This window comes from Sprattus sprattus (assembly GCF_963457725.1).
Source record: "Sprattus sprattus genome assembly, chromosome: 3".
In the NCBI taxonomy this organism is placed as follows: Eukaryota; Metazoa; Chordata; class Actinopteri; order Clupeiformes; family Clupeidae; genus Sprattus; species Sprattus sprattus.
The window spans coordinates 30,018,872-30,037,952 of record NC_137922.1 but is presented as its reverse complement, the minus strand read 5'-3'; the positions used below and the strand labels follow the sequence as shown (position 1 = coordinate 30,037,952).

The following is a 19,081-nucleotide window of genomic DNA, read 5'->3' as shown; positions in this document are numbered from 1 at the left end:
TTGGACTTACAATAGTTTTAGAATTCAAAAATAAATGTCAGGCCATTCACAAATGTTTTTCCTGATTCACATATAAATGTAATGGCATTTACAAATGTACAATATAAACAAGAAATATACAACAAAATGCCTTATGTACCTTTCTTGTCATTGGTGTAGTCTTGCACAGTCTTGTTGTGCCATGTAGGGTCCAGATAGACAGAGCGGATTCGCGTGGGCAGGCGGAGACTGCGACCAGACAAACCCACTACAATCATCTGCAACATGGTGTCTAGAAAAGTGACCCAGTTCCCGGTCCATTCCAATTTCCCCTGGTCACCTAGAACAGCCCGTCAGAGACAGATCACAAAAGATGATCATTACACTGATTAATCGCTACAGCAGAAATATTACATTTCTAATTCTTCCCATTTTCTCCATTAAATGTGTCTTAATTAATATGTAATGGTTTAAGGCACTAAGGAACTTACCAGCACCATTAGACTCCAAGATGCCCCGGAAGGTTCCGCGGTAGTCATAACCACGAAGCCGCAGCTCTTTATAGATGTCACCAGACGTCAGTTTGGGATCCTGCTTCCCAGTGTTCACGGCCTGATCCAGCTGAGAGTGGAAGTAGTCCAATGCAGAATCCTCAAGAAGACTGATTTTGCCTATTGAGGGGAAGAAGCAATCAACCACTGGTTTCCTCAACGTGGGATTACGAGATTTGACTATGAACAGAGTCCGTTCTGTTGTGTGTCTGTGTGTGATTTGACTATGAACAGGGTCCGTTCTGCTGTGTGTGACTCACCGCTGACAGCCAGGGTTCCATTCTCAGACACCTCAAAGCGATTGGTCACAGGCATGAGCCTCACCTCCAGCTGAACAGAGCCTGTAACCCACCAAGTAATAAAGTGTTTAGCAGGTCATACCTTCACTTCTCTAGATCATGTCTATGTCTTCACTGGACCACGCATACTGGACAACACTCCAAAACTTCAAAAGATATGGTCCGTCTCACCCTCCTTGGGCAGGATGGTGGCATTGTGAATGGTGACATCCTGGAAGATCACGGGTGTCTGCTCCATCACTGTGCCCAAGCTCCTGATCAGGGTTCTCCAGGCCAGCGCCAGGTAGCCCGTGGCGGGGTACAGAACACGGCCGTCAATGCAGTGGCCCTCCAGATAGGACTCTGGAGACTCAGGGTTCAGATCTGAATAAAGGGTGAGAAACCACACATGTTACAGAAACAATGTTTCAAGAGGTAGACGCTTCTACCTTTAGTTGACTGCATCCTCTAAACATTTCAATTCAACTTCTGGCATCAGAAAGATAGCGAAGATGACCATTGTAAATTCTGATCTCAAATATTTTAAAATAATCTTTTAATGTCAGAGTTGATGCACATGAAAGGTATTCAAATATGTATTTCCATCTCACAAAGCTGTTGATCGGTCAGCTAGTCTCACCAATGTTGTAGACTACAGCGGAGGAGGAGCCTCCAGATCCTGAGGGGAAGTCCTCAGCCTTGGGCACGTCCCACACTTGGGAATGGTCCCATGAGATGTATGGGGAGATCTGAGTAGTCCCTGCAGGAACTGGGTATTCCAGGGCTGGGAACAGCTTGTTGCTGTCCAAATTGATGCTATAGAAATAATAATAAAAAAAATGAAATATTCACACACACACACGCACATCTCTCTCTCTCTCTCTCTCTCTCTCTCTCTCTCTCTCTCTCTCTCTCTCTCTCTCTCTCTCTCTCTCTCTCTCTCTCTCTCTCTCTCTCTCTCTCTCTCTCTCTCTCTCTCTCTCTCTCTCTCTCTCTCTCTCTCTCTCTCTCTCTCTCTCTCTCTCTCTCTCTCTCTCTCTCTCTCTCTCTCTCTCTCTCTCTCTCTCTCTCTCTCTCTCTCTCTCTCTCTCTCTCTCTCTCTCTCTCTCTCTCTCTCTCTCTCTCTCTCTCTCTCTCTCTCTCTCTATACACATATAAAAAAAGAGGCAGAGGAAGTAATTTCAAGTTCATATGAAACTTTCTGGTTTTTGAAGAAACCCTGGGTACAGGACTGGAATGACTTCCAACTACTCTTCACTTTCATTTGTACATTGTGTAATCCACACATGTACACACTCAGTTGCCAGTTTTAACATCAACATTTTCCTGTTTAATATTCATTACACACGTCAATGTGACTTATAATAGTTAAGGTGAAAAATAATAGTTAAGTACTAGTATGTATATATATATATATATATATATATATATATATATATAGTATAGTTCTAGTATGTGTGTATAATACTGAAGTATGTCTTGTTCTAAATCCAATCTGCTTGCTAAGCACACAATTAATGCAGATAGCTTAGTCAGCCCTAGTTAGTTAGTGAATGAGTGTACAGTCTATCCATGATCCTAATCAGTGAAGTAATACAACTGAGTAATTCTAGACAGTGTGCCTATCTGTTCTTGCCATGCGTCACCTGTTGGGCTTGAGTTTACTATCATTTATATTTATTTTGAAAAAGAGAAATATGCTGTTGCCTTTTCCACTCCCATGTTGCTAAAAATATCAACACCGGGAATTTTTCCTTTTTACAATTTGTACAACAGGAAAAAATGTGTGATTAACTTGTGATAAATCTGTGATGTATGGACACTCATACGATTTTGAGCTCATTAGGCTTGAGACGAGTTTACCAACCCGTGCATGTAGACTTTGCCGATATGAGACAAGAAGAACTCCAGGTTGTTTGCATGGCCTCTCTTCATCAGGGGAAGAATGGCACAGGTAGGCTTGAGGCTGCGTTTCAGGATGGCCTGAAAGTCACAAGACAACATTGTGTTCATCATCAGCATTAACTAGACTATGAACATGTGGGACGCTGGTTTGATATTAACAAATAAATCCCTTGTTACATTATTTCCTATATGCAATGGAAATTGAACACTGGACAAAATTCCAAGGAAACAGAATGCATTTATATATATATTCTGACCTGGAGAAGAGCATGAGGTGCTATTTCCACCACCACAGCGTTGTCTGGAACGGACCCCAGGGCCTCCTGGAAGAGCACGGGGCACACCAGGTTGTTGACATGGTACTCAGCAGAGGAGTAGAGTGCAAGGGGGCTCTCCCAATCTTCTTTAGGGATCGAGGTGCTTATCCAACGGGGGGAGCGCGGCTTAGGGCTCTTAATAACCTGCAACCACATTCACATTCACAGCAGGTTACTGATGACGGCTTCAACCACATTCACATTCACAACAGATTACTGATGACTGCTTCAACCACATTCACAACAGGCTATTGATGACGGCTTCAACCACATTCACAACAGGTTATGATGACGGCTTCAACCACATTCACATCAGGTAACTGATGACGGCTTCAACAACATTCACAACAGGTTACTGATGACCCCTTCAACCTCATTCACAACAGGTTACTGATGACCGCTTCAACATGCTTATCCGTTAGCCACTGAGATAAGCTAGGCCTCATTGGCCTCCTTCAAGTACTCAGTTTGATGAAACCTCATTTTCCTCCCTGACAATACACAGAGAGACATTAGGTTCCTTTGGAACGGTAACGTGGAGAATACGTTGATCAGTGGTCTAAACGGAGTCAGTACTACAATGTAAAAATCAAAACTGAATATTACTATGGTGTCTCACTTCATTAGCGAAGGGCTTGATGACTTCTACTGCATAATTGTGTTCCCTGTCTGCGGCATTGAGTTGGTTGTGCCTGCATAGTCTACGCAGAAAACCCTCCTCAACACAACTCCTTTTCTGTGCATGTACTCTCCTGCTTGTTTCACTCACCCTCTGCAAAGTCTCCACAGAACGCCCTCCTCAACACAACTCCCTTTCTGTACATGTACTCTTCTGCTTGGGTTACTTACCCTCTGCAGAGCGGCCAGGAGGTTGGGTGCGATGGAGGCCATGTAGTAAGAGTGGAAGGCCACACCAGCACTCCGCACCTCTTTGGCGAAAACACCAGTCTCCTTCAGCTCTGCTACAAACTTACTGACGGCCTCCTGTGGACGGACAGACAGAGAAGACAGTCAGATTTGAGCATAGTTAGATCTCACATGCACATGGTTCTGTCCAGTACATAATGTCTCAGCATCCTCTTCAGCCCGAGACAGAATAAAGAGCCTTTGGGTACCTGAGGCCCTGAGATGGTGACCGTGTCCTCAGCGTTGTGGCAGGCAGGGACCACGCCCTGTGGACACTGGGCCTTACACTCTTCCCATGTGAGACCTGACGAGCAAGAACAAGAAAAGATGATTAAAAGAAGGCTTCTCTAACTCAGACATGACCTCATGAGGTCAGGCTCAATGGTGTGGTGCTTCAGGTCTGCAGTCATATCCAGATGTATGCAGTGACTTATTGCAAACTTCTCATGTAAAGCGCGAGTCAGTTAATCTTAATTAGATAAGGGAACTATAATAAAGGTTAATACAAGTTTCTTATCTTATCTTAATAGCAGAACGTAAACTGTGTTGTCTGACAGATTGTTCTGACTTTTCTTCTTTATTGTTATTATTATTATTTTCTGAAACAGGGGCAGCAAGAAAAATCGGTAGATTCCAAAATCCCTTGTGCTAGCAAAAACACATAGTTCGTGCTACAATAATTCAATAAGTCATTTCTGTTGTTGTATACAAGCTACGTACTGAAGAAATTGGTCACAAAGGCCGTTTCATTTAAGAAAAACTAAGGAGGTTTAGTATTTGTCAGGACTTCTTACAGAAAGGGTATTATAGATAGAGGATCTTAAATGATCATATCTATCAATATATCCATCCATGAATCCACATATCAATCAATTATTACTTACATCACTAAATCTTTCAATCTTTTATTACAAAACGTATTTCACTTTATATTTCATGATGTACTGATAAACTTAGCCAAGAGTTGATTGAAAATGCTGTAGTCCAAATCCAAACATACAACGGATAAAATGATACTGTATAGAAGATGCAACTGTATAGAAGACACAATCACACTGCACTCCTGCAATAACACAAGCTGGACCATCTATGTGTTGAGCACTTTACTCCATCTTTGTGTTGAGCACGTGTCTGACTCCTTACCGACAGCAGCCATGCCCCCGGGGGGGAGGTTGGCTTCCTTGATGCAGCGCCCCCTCCAGTAAGCAGCTAGTATGGCCTCGGTGTGACTCAGCGACTCATCAGCATATCCACAGGCCAGCTCCCCTACAGAGTGCCCTACGATCCCATCTGGCTGAAGGCCCATGTTCTTCAGCATGTCAATCTGGGCAATCTGGAAGGATTGAAATTATTCTTTCAGTTCACAAAATTCCTTTCCAAATTACCCAAGATGTTAGGCATAATGCGGTCTTAATCTTCTTATGCATTCATACTACAGATAAATTGCTATAATTAAGTACTTTAGCGTAACACTCTTTTCATGTCAGCCACTGAGACCCAAAACAATGAGCTAGTGTGATTCCATATACATTTCCATACCTGAATAGCTGCCAGGCCCACGAAGGCATGGACGGTGTCCTCAAAGGTGGTCTCGTCCGACTCCATGAGCAGCTTTGAGATACACAGACCCGTGTCCTTCAGAGCCACGTCGGAGCGCAGGATGGAGTCCCTGAACACCTGGAGCTGCATCAGACTACGGCCCATGCCTGCCCACTGGGTGCCCATGCCTGAGGAACACACAGACGACCTCAGGTATTTAGTTAAAACACACACAAAGATCTCAGGTATTTAGTTAAAATACATACACAGACCTAAGGTATTTAGATAGAAACCAGACATGATAAACATCCTTGACCATATCCCGATATCATTGTATTTTTTTTAGATTCAAATTTTAGACAAAACAAACAAGATGGGGCTTCATTGTTGTACATCACCTGAGCAAATATACCAGAGGGGTCGTGGTGCAGGTGAGGTCTGGTTTATCTCACGGCTATCCGTTTCTGTTCCAGTGAGTGCATAGCCCCTGTAAGGCATGCTGGCCGTGGGCATGCCTGACACCTCATTCAACAGGTTCAAGAAACTCTGGTCCTCAGCTGATTTTTTGGCCTGGAGGAGAAGTTCATCCACAGCTTTTTCAGTGCGGCCGCATACCTGCACCAGTTTTGGCAGCTGGGAAGACTGTGAATTGATTTTGGATGTAGGCGAGATCCTTGACGTAGGGGGTTGCAAGATTACATGCACGTTGGATCCACCAAAGCCAAAGGAGTTTATGCCCACAATGCCACCCATTGTGGGAGTAGGCTTAGTCACCACTTGTAGACGCCCATCAACCAGCGCTGGGATGTCTGGATTGGCATTCTGGTAATGGATATTTGGAGCCCACATGCCATGCTCCAGAGACAAGATCACCTGTGCAGAGATGAACGGAGCACAAGGTCTAGGTTATATTGATGAAAAAATACCCAAGTGAACGTCTTATTTGTTATAATAAAATATCTGTTCATAAACTAAATACTAAGTCACCACAATGGAGCCTGCTTCGGTAAAGATTACATTGCTGAAAATAGCAAAAAAATACCTGAAAAGGCATCTGAAATTGCAGAACTTGACGTTTAAAAACAAAAAGCATATAGGCTTACCTTGGCAAGAGCAGCCAAACCAGAGGCAGGCTCTGGGTGGCCCATGTTGGATTTGGTAGAGCCGATCAGCAAAGGCTTACGCTCTTCCTGACAGAAGACACCCACAATACCGTTCACCTCTTGAGGATCACCCACCTGAGGAAATGAATGGGCAAAACTCAGTGAGAAACTGCAGTGTACTTTACTGGGTACCAAAGAGGAAGGGGTAGTTGATCGTAAACCAGGATGTTTTGAATGAGCTTTATCAAGTAAGCGGATCAAGTAGTGGGTTGGGTATAATTTAGCTTCGTTTAATTTGAGTTTGAGTTGTGGTCAGGTTGAATTCAAGTATTAGGGTGAGTTCATGGTCATACGGACATAATACTGAACCAATACATGAAAATTACATAAAAATTATAAATCTTTAACATTTTAGATATATTACATATTACAAACAGTAAACAGGTAAATACACTTATATAAAAATGAGTGCATGCAGATGCAGAACTGTTTTACTGTGTAAATGGTCCTCATCATCCAACTACATTGGGCTCAGGCAGAGGCTATTAAGTGGGCACTAAGGGGATGGACTCAACCACAGGACACAGACATGGTCTGACTTTTTTGCCGCAATCAAGACACAAACTAAAATTATTCAAAATATTCAACTTAACAACAAAACTGCATGATCAATCTAGCAGATAGGGCCCCTTTGTGACCTTGGGTGTGGGGCAGCCACCCTACCTGCCCCTCCAATGCTACGCTACTCTGTACATGACCTACCACCATGACTTGTGGTGAGGATGCATGTTCTTTTTTCATGGCTCATACTGATCATTACTGCTTGGATTGTAGATGAGAGTTAGACTTGTAAGTAAAGTTCTGTGTATTTGTATTTACCTTGGTGCCAGTACCATGGGCCTCAATGTACTCCACCTGCTCTGGGGAGACACCGGCCTCCTGATAGAGGGATCGAACCAGACGCTGTTGCATCTCTCCTGAGGGGAAGGTTACACCTGCAAGCATCACATTAACATTAGTCTCTGCTGTAGGACCATGTCTAATTGGGACAGTGGCAAATCAGAGGAAAACTACCCCCGTTCTAAACACTGACCGTATAAACTACACTACTAGTGGGTCCACAACCTGTATCTGGGCAACCATTCCTTGGTCATGTGACCCTACATTTAGCTTGAAAACCATTTTGAATAGCATGTTGGTGTTAATATGGTGTTTATAGGCTAAAAAAATTGCTACTATGTCAAATATACAGTTGAGTGTCACTAAAAGTGAGACAAAAATCTGTGGATGTTCCACAAAAGAATAAAAGTTGTATTCACTTCAAGACTTCTATGTACATTACTTAATCCTAGAGATTTTAAACCGTCTTAAAAGGTTTCAGAACCATCAAGAAATACGTTTAAAAATGTGTATTTGATGAACACCAATGAAAAGCAGAATGGGGGATTAAGTCAGTCTTCAAATATAATTGTGAATTCTAAGGCCTGTTACCAGCAATTACATTTTTTTTAACTTCTTGGGTTGAAATAAATAAATAAATAAATAAATAAATAAATAAATAAATAAATCAGCCTGTGAAAAACATTTGTATTCATTCTCAGAATGGAAACCGAGAAAAAGTATAATTTTAGTACCTTGCTCTTTGTAGCCATCAGTGTTGTTTCCTGCATTGAGCACTGTAGCATAGACTCTCTTGGCAGCAGACCGCCGAGTCAGCAGCACCGCAACTGCCGCTTCAGACCGACAGTAACCATTTCCTGACAGACAGACAGACAGACAGACAGAAGACAGACAGACAGACACACAGACAGAAAACAGACAGACATACAGACAGACACAGCCAGTAATTAATAACAAGATAAGGAATGCAGTGGTGAACAGCAATGCTGATGTACAAATCATAAACTAGATTTTAATATACAGTAAGTATAGTACAAGGGCACTATAGACTGTCTAGCCCTTTGGTTGACTAGAGTAATCCTTTGCTTTTTGAATGTTGCAGTAGTCAGTAATGAATGAAGAGGTACCTGAGGAGTCAAACGACTTGCAGGTTCCCTCTGGACTTAGCATGCCTAGCTTCATGAACTGCACTGAGGTGTTGGGCTTCAGGAGCAGGTTGACTCCACCCACCAGTGCAGCCTCACAGTGTCCATGACGGATGGCATTAAAAGCATTCTCCAGAGCCAGGAGACTTGAAGAGCAAGCTGTGTCAATGGCTGTACTGGGACCTACAATGCAAAAACACATTATCTGATTTTCCACAAAAATGTTCCACTTCTGCTTTAAATTCGAGCAATCAGAGATGTTAGATGTTGGTCAAATAAACAAAACCTTACCATTGAAGTCAAAAAAGTAGGAAATACGATTCGCAAACATGGCACGTTGGCAACCAGTCATGCTGTATCCCAGCAACTCCTCTGGATCTCTACTGAAGGCCTCGCCAGCCTCGGAGCCGCTGACACCAATATACACTCCAGTCTTAGAGCCGCGCATTGTCAAAGGGTTTATACCTGAGCAAGTCCAAAGAAAAACAGATATTCAAGAGAGATGATCATAAATGGTTTTCCAGGTGGAGTATTTTTAATCTGACTTCACCACCATCTACATCATTCTCCTCACCTCCATCTACGATGGCTTCATATGAGATTTCTAGCATGAGTCGGAGCTGAGGATCCATAGTGTGGGCCTGCTTGGGGTGCACACCGAAGAAGGCAGCATCAAACCGGTCAATCTCTTTCAGTTTGCCATTTCGGCGGGGCAGCCCATATACACCTAGACAAGGAAGAAAGATTTTTTCAAACATCAATGAAAGTGATATCTGTTTTTGTAGAAGAATTAGAAACACAAAACCTTTTTAAGTTAGTTCAATCTATAATCAGGTGACCAAGAACCTGACTACCAGAAGAGAGTTCATTATTTGTGTGTTTCAGCGAACAGTAACCATAACGAAACACTGATGGTGGATTTAGACGGTGTGTGATGGTGGATTCAGACGGTATGTGAGGGTGGATTCAGACGGTATGTGTTGCGTTTACAGATGACAGTGGGCGTGTCTGGCGCATGGGGTTGTGTCAATAACGGAGACATTTATAGTGAGATTGACAGGTCAACAACCAATCAAACCAATGCTAACATTAGATAAGTGGCTCAGACGCCTCGCAAATCACTTTAGATGTATTGTTCAGATACAATAACAGGGTTTTTCTCTGTAACTTTCAAAAACTCTAAGCAAAAAGAAGTCAAACAAATTACTTTCATGTATCATTACAACCATCTTAGGAGTTTGGTCCACCATCTGTTTTGTTCAGAGTTGCGCTCTTTGGATATTAGCATAAATGCAATTGAATTGGCTAGCGTCTGCACTGGCTTATTTGCATGAATGCGATTTGATTGGCTGACGCATGTGTTGCCACTTGAAAAGTTGAACTTTTCTCAACTTTTGGCGTAAGCAACGCAACGTAATGCGACCACAATTCAGTACAGCAATGCATGGTGTCACCCCAGTCAAAGTGAATTGGGATGCGTCTCCGTTGAAGCATCCTCTGAATGAGCCGTAATGTCCTCTTCCAAACTTAAATGTCTTTACTAACCTGGCTTCCACCGTCTGTCATCCTCTGTAACCATATCGACACAATTAAAAAGGTTCTCCCAGAATTCTTCTAAATTGTTGGATTCAGGAAGTCGCCCTGATATCCCGGCTATGACGATATCCTCCATGTTGTCAAAAGTGCTGTGTAGTGGGAGAAAATCAGTTATTAGTCAGATTGCAAGATATCGACATCATCAAGTCTCACATGTCCCTCCTGATCCTTTGTGCTTGCATACAGTTTTGGTATAAGTCAACAACATTAACAAAATGTCTGGCTTTACAATGTGTAGGGTCCTTAATAAGATATTATGGCAAAAAATAACATTCACTTGAACTCTTGGACTTTATAAAATGCGGCATTATGTCCAACAGATCTGATACCTACACGATATTTTGTATTGAGTAAATTACATTGACTTTTCTTTATTATGCAATCAATAATCTTTTGATACAAAAATAATAGTTGATAACAAAAGTACAGTTGTATGCAAAAGTCTGGGCACCCCTGAGAAAGATTTAGTTGTTTTTTTAAGTGAAAAGTAGGAAATAGAACCACTGCAGCAAAAAAAAAAGTAAAAGTATTTATTGCTTAAGCAAGTGTGGGCATCCTTCCACCTTAAAGTTTAAGAACATAGTCTAATATTAACTCATTAGGCCATACTGGATTCATCAGGACTTCTAAAGCATTTCAACATTCAGGATGGTCACCTCATGACAGTTCCAGAAGCTGATGAATTATTTGCCTATGTTGTGTTAACACTCACCAGAAATAGAGTCCTCTAAGGCCTAAGCAACTGACAAAGGATCTGAATTAACCACATTTGATGTCCACAAAGGATCACAGCATTTCCAATGACTGAAGTGTTATTAAGAATTGACTGTTAAGGGTAAATGCAGAAGTCAAGACGACATGTTGCGAAAGATTGAACGGACACAGGCGTGGTGGTGCACCATTCCACTGTGCAGTGCCTTTTTGCACAAAGTCTACCTAGATGGATGAGAGGGAAACTTTACCAATGACAAAAGTCAAAACATGCAGTTGTGTTGTGTTATTGGTAGGTTTCACATACTAGCCCATATCAATGGCTCTCTACCCCTAGTCTCAGCCACACCAGGGGCGTGGTGCCAGGCCTATTAGACTGGATTTGGGCCTTTGTCTATAGCCACGACAAGATAGTTGGAGCCGGGCCTATTAGCATTTAGAGTATCATGGTCAGCAAGATCATGGCCTTCAGCTGCTATCATAAAGTGTGTCTTTGGAGAAAACAGGAGCAGCATTTAATGGGGGAAAACCTGTTTGTCTGTTCTGTTGTGGGTTTTTCCAGCAGCCAGTGGCACAAGAAACATCATACATATAGAAGAAGAATTACATTTACAATTTAGGATGCAAATGCCATGTAGTCAGTCAAGAAACTGAAGCCTATGAGATGTTGGTTTCTGCAACAGGATACTGACTCAAAGCATACCTCAAAGTATCAAATCCCTCAGCATCTTATCAATGTACTCTCAATAAACATCTGGTTTAAGAACGAGGTAAAGCCTTGGGCTGACAACGGCCTTAAATTGAAAAAAGTCCATTAGATGAATCTATTTAGTTTCAATTTAGCAGGTAACAACACATTATTACCTCAAATTTGCCAAAACTAAAATGTATAAAAAGGAATTGTTTTAAAAGGAACATAGATTTCTAGATACATCTTAGGAGCACTTGGAATGGAGGAAAGTTTGGGCCTTTCAGTCCTACTTGTTGTCACAAAAACTCCAGATTGGAACTAGGAGTGAGAATGAGACGAAGACCCACAGCGGAGATGAGTCATCCTGAAACAAGTTCAAAAAGGTATGCACAGACACTTCATTACGTCTGGCAGCTAGATATAATAATACACTTTATTTGAATAGCACCTTTCATACAAAACAATGCAGCTCACAGTACTTGATGGACAGATGGGTATGAGGAAGTAGGAATGACTGATGACGTTTCTGAAAAGCTTCCAATTCATAAAGAATTTATGGAAGACCTTCCCACACTGGGCTGGCATACTCTGGTATCGGCTGAATAAAGGTGGTGTGGACCTGTTTGGGCACTTTCACAACCTTCTAAGTTCCTCAGCTCGCAACTTTAATCAATTGTATCCACAAAAAGCAGTCTTATCTTCAACCATTAAAAGGCTCATTTAATGCTGACCTTCAAGACAGTTCCAAAGAAAAAGGCATATCCGAGATTGGCCATTAAAACCAAAGATTAATATCAGCCAGAGAGCAGACATTTGTCACTTTGTATTGCAGAAAAGAACATTTGTGAGATGCAGAACAATTGCAAAGATCCTGAAGGACTGCTTGATGTCATCTGTGAACCACAGTGCAGTATGTGTGTTTGCTTAAGTGGAACATTTGTAAAAGGGATCTTCAACAAGACCTATTTAGAATGGCTGCAAATTAAGCATTATTTGATAGCAAAAAAAATTGATAAGGCCACGCTATAGGTCATTCCCCTATATCAGAATGATGACTGTACATCGCAAAACACTGGCTACGTCGGGCCTTATTTAACTACGTAGTTGATAGTTCACTGATAGTTTGAAGGAGTGGTGGAAATAAAATTAAATGATCACTATTATCACTACAATTTAAATCACAGTAGATATTTAAGACATAAAGCGTTTGCTCAGTACCAACACATCCTAGTCTTGAAGTGAAGTGACAAACCAGCTTCAAAATGATAAGAATCCGCATCATGACTATGATCGCCTACTGTACAAGGATGGCCTTCAAGTCCGATCTGAGCTGCAAGGCGGGTCGGATTAGATAGATCAAATTCATAGACTGCCTTGACGTTTCAGACTTATTTTATACAGCCAATACAGCAACATAGCTTAACTCATGATCACATGAATGTAATTTAACTTAGCCAGCGCCACGACATTGACCTACCCCACTGCCTCCAGTTCTAATATGCACCACGAACAACGGCTAGTGTTAGCTTTCCAGCTTGCAAGTAGGCCATTTTAACAAGTGCATCAGTGGTTTGTTACACACGACAACGGTCTCAACCGCAGAAAAGGAAAAAAAATGTCATCCCTTTGGCTTCAAGGTTGGTCTGCGTCAGAAACTAGCAAGCCCGTGGTCCTGTCCGCCACATCATGCTACATCCAAAGTGTTTACAGGCGTTCAACGTTGCCCCACTAACGTTAGCTGCATAATGTTAGATCCAGACAACAATGTCACCTCTCGCCATCAAATTAAGCAAGCTAACGCCCGGTACCCATTGCGTATGCAACCCTAGACGCAAAGAGTAGCTGGCTACTGTCAAATGAGGGTGTTTTTAGGGGCGCATTACACCGGTACATTTGTATCGCTGAAGAACCTAGTATGCTTACTATACTCTCACTTAAAAAGTTAGACAGACGGAAGTTACAGATAACGCCACTTACTTACCTGTGAAGAGTTAACGGCACTTGACAGATCTTGAAATATCCTTTCCTGCAGAAACTGTAACGTTATTGAAGCGAGTTGATGAGAACTCAGTAATAATCCTGTCTTCGCTTTTTACCCTAGCTCTGTCACTTCATCTCGCTGAAGCCTTTCCTTGACAGAACTAATCCTACACCTCAAAATGTGTCTTGCTGATTTGATTCTTTCACTGCTTAATTTAAATGGCTGACATGCTCTGAAGCCACGCCACATGGGCTGACAACTTGGCTGTGCAGCACAGTCCAATAGGAGAGGAGGATGGCCTCGCATACCCAGCCAAAGATGGGGTGATTGCCCACAGTCCCGCAGTCTCATTCAAAATCTGAAATGTCTAGGGTGGGTTACTTGAGTTCATTTAGGAAATCTGCGCTTGTGACAGACACATTACATGTTCAGTCTTGCCTTCACGTTCAAGGTGTTATGAAGTAAGAGGATGCCTATATCAACAGACCAATACTGACTGCATTTCGAAACTGGTGGAGGCAAACTCGTGTGTAAGACTATTAAGTGGTGCACTTCGGTAGGTTCATATTTGTCATCGTGGTAAAACTGTCGATTTTGAAATAGTGTTAAAGATACAAAATTATGACCGTAGCATTTCAGTTTTCATAATTTGACTACTTCGAATCATAATCAAATGGCAGTAGACACATTTGTAAAGATGGAATATATCAGTCTATGTTATTCAGATATCCTATATTAATTGTATGATTTTGTCATTGTAAATGAATGCAATGCACTTGTAAGCATAATAGGGGGAAAATGGCACTTTTGTCAATTCAACTGTTTATTCTGAGTTGGTGAAAAGTGAACGAATCCAAAAATGGAGGTGTGTCCATTCGTCCAATCACAGTGAATATAAGGGTGTTGCTAGGTGATAGGGTGATGTGATGACACCGTGGGAGGTGGAGCTTCACTCAGCTGGTGACGTAATTTGCCACCACAAGGTTACTGGAGTTCATAGAACTGCAGACGTGAATATGAATGATTCACTTGTACATACATTCAAGTCCATTAAATTAGTATGAATACCTTATAAATTGTATTACAGAAAATAGCTGCTATCAAATTATTACAAAAAATGAATTAAAAGGCTACAACAGTGCCACTGTTTGCACCATAGACCTACAGACTTCAACCAATAACCCAACATTGTTAGTTTAATCTTTTGTTTTTACTCTTAACCTGCATCATATCAGAGCTAACATTCATTTTTAGATGGAGGTTTATTGTTTAGCCTACAAAATATAAAGACAAAGCTGAGACAATCTCTCCCAATAGATATTATATTAGTCTTTAATGTTGTAATTCCTTATCTCCGCTCTCTTTGCAGGAGCCCTTGTCTTTTTGTCTTTGTGCATCACCCTTGCTTGCTTTGGTCTCTCCTGGTTTGATGTGTTGCACTGAATTCTGGGGACAACAGTGTTGGTAATCAACTCTGATTTTTCTTCACAGCCCTCATTGAACTGTAGTCTGAAGACTGGGTGTCCTGGAAAAGAAAATACATTTACACTGTAATTGTGGGTCTCTCAACCTGTAGTTAACTTTAAGTGAATCATTTATTTTAACATAAAGATTTTAACAGTCGCATTCAATTCAACTCCACCTAATTTATTTGTATAGTGGGGCTCTCAATATACACCCTCTAGTTTGTCCTTAAGGCAACCAGATGGCTAATAACATGCCTCCTCATCTCCCCAGTAGATAAGACAGGTATGGGGAGTATACTGGTATGGTGAGTGTTGAGAATTAAGTGAGTGACCAGAAGAAGGGGGGTATGAGAGAAAGTAGAAGAAAAGGGAACAATTGGTACATTACCAATATGTGTGGAATACCGAATACCGAATGTGTGGAATATGGAATACCCCATGTGTGTCAGATTGCAGTTTGCTCTATGGGTGAACCTTCCATGAGTTAAACACGCAAAGTTAGAATGTGGTGTAGGCCTACATTCAGATTATTGTGTCTTTTTACATTTTTATTTGGGCCAAATTAATTCATTACAAGCTATGATACATGTTAAAACTTTGATGTTTCCAACTTTAAAATGTGTGAAAAGGCATAATACTATAGTTGGTTGAGCACCTTTTTGTGTTAGTTTGCCTCACTGGTTGGTTTTGGTTAAGTGAGGGTGGTGCAACTTTGCTGATGTCATGAAATGTAAAAGCCTTATATCTACAGCAGGAGGGTGATGAGGTTGGCCTTTTCATATAACTACATCAATTAGTGAAAGGTAAACCAATCACATTCTTGGGTGGTGCAAAGCAGTGATCTTTGTACAAGGGAGAAGATAGATGTGGGTCACAACAGATTAATAAGACATGTTAGTAAGACACAGAAAGACAACAGCAAAGACAGCCCTTTCTATCAGAGGTTCTACAGTGAGTTTAATTTAACATTAAGAAATACACAATTTAATTGTTTTCTATGCTAAATAATACATTGAATGCATGTGGTCTTCATCCTAGCTAAAATGATCTACCAGGACACTGTGAATTGTGGCAGCAATTCTGTTCTGTGACCAACAAGCTATGTTAAATTAGCTAACCAATTTCAATTTTCAAAATGCAGTTATGTTTTAAAAGACCAAAGCTCATTTAGACTTCACAACCACCTCTTTGTAATCTTGATGTATAACCTAACTCCCAAAATGCTACATTTAGTTCCATTCTCTCGGCAGACAGTAACAACAAGCCTTGAAACACATCATGTCATCTTTGACTTAGAACACAGGGTCACATTGGGTACAGTGAAGCAACCTCCATGGATTGCAAGAGCTCAGATTTTGCCCTGTGGTCTCTTGATTGCAAAGCTCTTGGGTTTTGACCAAGACACACAAAGCCACCAGTCGTCTGACAAGCTTGCCACTGTGCCAATACTGTGCAGAAATTCATATGATGACACAAACATCCATCCCAGATACAGAAGAGAAAATGGATCTCAAAATGTAGATAGATTATGGAACAACATTAACCAGATTTATTTTAAATTATTGTCATGAAATATGTATATTTTTATAAATGGCCTAACTTTTTTGTCTGGTGTTACTTTACTTTCACTTGACCAACTAGTTCACTGACATTATTATCTATATTTTAAATCTTTTGACCCCTTATGTCCCATCAAGGGATTCAAGACCCTCTAATGAGCTTTTACTAGTTTTACCCAGGTCTTAAAATCAAAGGGTGATTTAGGACTAACAACAGTAAAGGCTCAATCATGGAATAGCCCCCTACTCCTCTGTTAAAGCCAGTTATTTTGTATACACTCTAATTGTCATTATGTGTTGTGTACTTGGTTTTATTTCTCTGATGCATTTCTTTACCTTTTTCTTACCATGTTTTTTAATTACTTTTCCTTTTACTCATGTGTATTTATTTTAGTCGTTTATCATATCGTCTTTTTTTCTTTTCACTTTTATGTTTTTCTTTTTAATATTTGGAAACTCTTGTTTTTTAATTCTTCTTGATCATGAATATTTGTTTTGTCAATTTATTTGCTTTGACCAAAAAGCACATTGGTTGAACATTTCTGCCCCTGCAGACCGGCTCCAGAGCAACACCAGCATCGCCCACGCCACCCTGCTCCCCATCCTGGGCCCTCAACTCAGTCATCATCCCCTTGACGACTTCTCCCGCTGGATGTGACGACCCCCACTCTGGTCATCGGCAGCTCCATGGTCCGAGATGTCCACACCCCCCCCTTCAACAAGCGGCCCCTGCAAGGTCCACTGCCTCCCCGGAGCCAGGCGTGTTCCAATCGCTGATGGAAGTGGAACCTTCCCTCCCCACCCCCACCACTCTGCACGTAGTCTCTCTACCTGGTCTACCTAGAGAAACCCTCGGCCAACCGCACCCACCGCCACTGCATTGCCGTACACCTACTCTACCCAATACCCTATGCTAGCATTTATGTACAATATACATTATTGCCTCCACCGAATTGTTTCTCTGTCCCTACATCCCCTACCCCTGTAACAGTAACCCTATTGCCACAGTAATCTGGCCTTGTCTGTATCATGTATTTACCACCAGATGTATGTACACATATGTCCAGTGACCAAATGCTGGCTGTGTATTGCCCCTGTTGCTTCCTTTCCCCTTCTGCCACACTACCCTTCCCCTTCCCCCCTTCCCCGTCCCACCTTCCTGTCTCCACCCGGCCGACCTCAAGCAGATGGGTCCCCCCTTATGTGCCGTGGTTCTGCTTAAGGTTTCTTCCTGCCCAACAGGGAGTTTTTCCTTGCCCCTGTTGCCGTTGTGCATGCACTAAGGGGGTTCAGGCTCTGGGCTCTGTTAAGCGCCGAGAGGCAATTGTATTGTTATGGCGCTATACAAATAAAATTGAATTGAATTGAATTGAATTTCAAATGTGCTATTTAAATAAAAGTGATTTGACTTGACCTGACCACCAGCCAATGGTAACTTCCTCATCGGCATACACCTCTGTATTACAATGAAGTGAAACTTCCCATTGTGATGCATTATGTTCTACAGTACTATAATGTCCATGTCCATTGCCCTGTGCTCCATTGTAATAGTATTCATTTGTCTATTGTCTCCTTCCTTAAGCCGCTTCTGTTTAACAGAATAATACAATTCCATGCCCAACAATCAAATAAACATTGATGAAATGGAAAGAAACATGTAACCAATCTTGAATAAAACTACAAGTAAATCATGTGAACTGCTACAAACAATTTGAAATAGAATAGAATAGAAAAGCCTTTATTGTCATTGTATTTGCATACAAAGAAATTGGGAAATTACTATTATACAAGTAACAGTGCATTCAGGCAAGAGATACTCTGAAAATATACCCCAGATACAGCATGGTGCTTCTCATGTACTGTTGCTTGAATTGGAAACAACTGGAAATGCTGACTGTGTTCTCTTTAATATCTCCTGTCTCACAGAACATTTCACCTATGGGTTACTTTTAGGGGCACTGATCATGTCACCATCACTCCCAACCTGATAAAACATCAACTAGGTCAGTTTTGCAAGCTCACTTGCATCAGGCTGCCTTCAGGCCCAGAGCACCAGATGCCCAGGGTCACAGCACCACCCACCCCTTCAGTAGTTCTTCTATTGACATGGTAAAGACTTTACTTGTGGCTCGAAGGGAGGAGATTGTCTGTCTTCAACAAAACAGGTCCAAGTACAGGCACCGAAACTAGGCAACATTCTATGCAACATTCTAGGCCACATTCTAGGACACATTCTAAGCACACAGTGTTCCCACATCTAAACACCATTAACACTTCACAGCAGGTAAGTGTTTTTTGATGAACCCTGATGAAATTGTACACCTACCCAAGATAGAAACCTGCTTACAAGTACAATCTTGGATGGCTAACTTCTTAACTCGGATGAAACTGAGGTTATGCTTGTACACCCCTTGCAATTGAGAATTACATAATCTAGCCATCTACCCACACTCG

The 19,081-nt window shown here is 41.6% G+C and overlaps 1 protein-coding gene across 1 annotated transcript in view; it reads right to left on the bottom strand.

Moving 5' to 3' along the window:
- fasn (fatty acid synthase) overlaps positions 1 to 13,779 on the bottom strand; it is a 30,357-nt gene extending 16,578 nt beyond the window's left edge. The window contains exons 1-20 of the mRNA XM_080834014.1: positions 13,603 to 13,779; positions 10,169 to 10,308; positions 9,198 to 9,350; positions 8,915 to 9,088; positions 8,606 to 8,806; positions 8,213 to 8,335; positions 7,458 to 7,573; positions 6,579 to 6,713; positions 5,874 to 6,348; positions 5,476 to 5,663; positions 5,080 to 5,269; positions 4,146 to 4,240; positions 3,880 to 4,014; positions 2,971 to 3,174; positions 2,676 to 2,791; positions 1,449 to 1,624; positions 1,001 to 1,192; positions 791 to 871; positions 471 to 650; positions 140 to 319 (exon numbers count right to left, since the gene is read on the bottom strand). Of these exons, the coding sequence (XP_080690140.1) occupies positions 140 to 319; positions 471 to 650; positions 791 to 871; positions 1,001 to 1,192; positions 1,449 to 1,624; positions 2,676 to 2,791; positions 2,971 to 3,174; positions 3,880 to 4,014; positions 4,146 to 4,240; positions 5,080 to 5,269; positions 5,476 to 5,663; positions 5,874 to 6,348; positions 6,579 to 6,713; positions 7,458 to 7,573; positions 8,213 to 8,335; positions 8,606 to 8,806; positions 8,915 to 9,088; positions 9,198 to 9,350; positions 10,169 to 10,295 (3,241 nt within the window). The 5' untranslated portion in view covers positions 10,296 to 10,308; positions 13,603 to 13,779. The remainder of the gene's footprint in view (positions 1 to 139; positions 320 to 470; positions 651 to 790; positions 872 to 1,000; positions 1,193 to 1,448; positions 1,625 to 2,675; positions 2,792 to 2,970; positions 3,175 to 3,879; positions 4,015 to 4,145; positions 4,241 to 5,079; positions 5,270 to 5,475; positions 5,664 to 5,873; positions 6,349 to 6,578; positions 6,714 to 7,457; positions 7,574 to 8,212; positions 8,336 to 8,605; positions 8,807 to 8,914; positions 9,089 to 9,197; positions 9,351 to 10,168; positions 10,309 to 13,602) is intronic.
- Between the last annotated feature and the right edge of the window lie 5,302 nt (positions 13,780 to 19,081).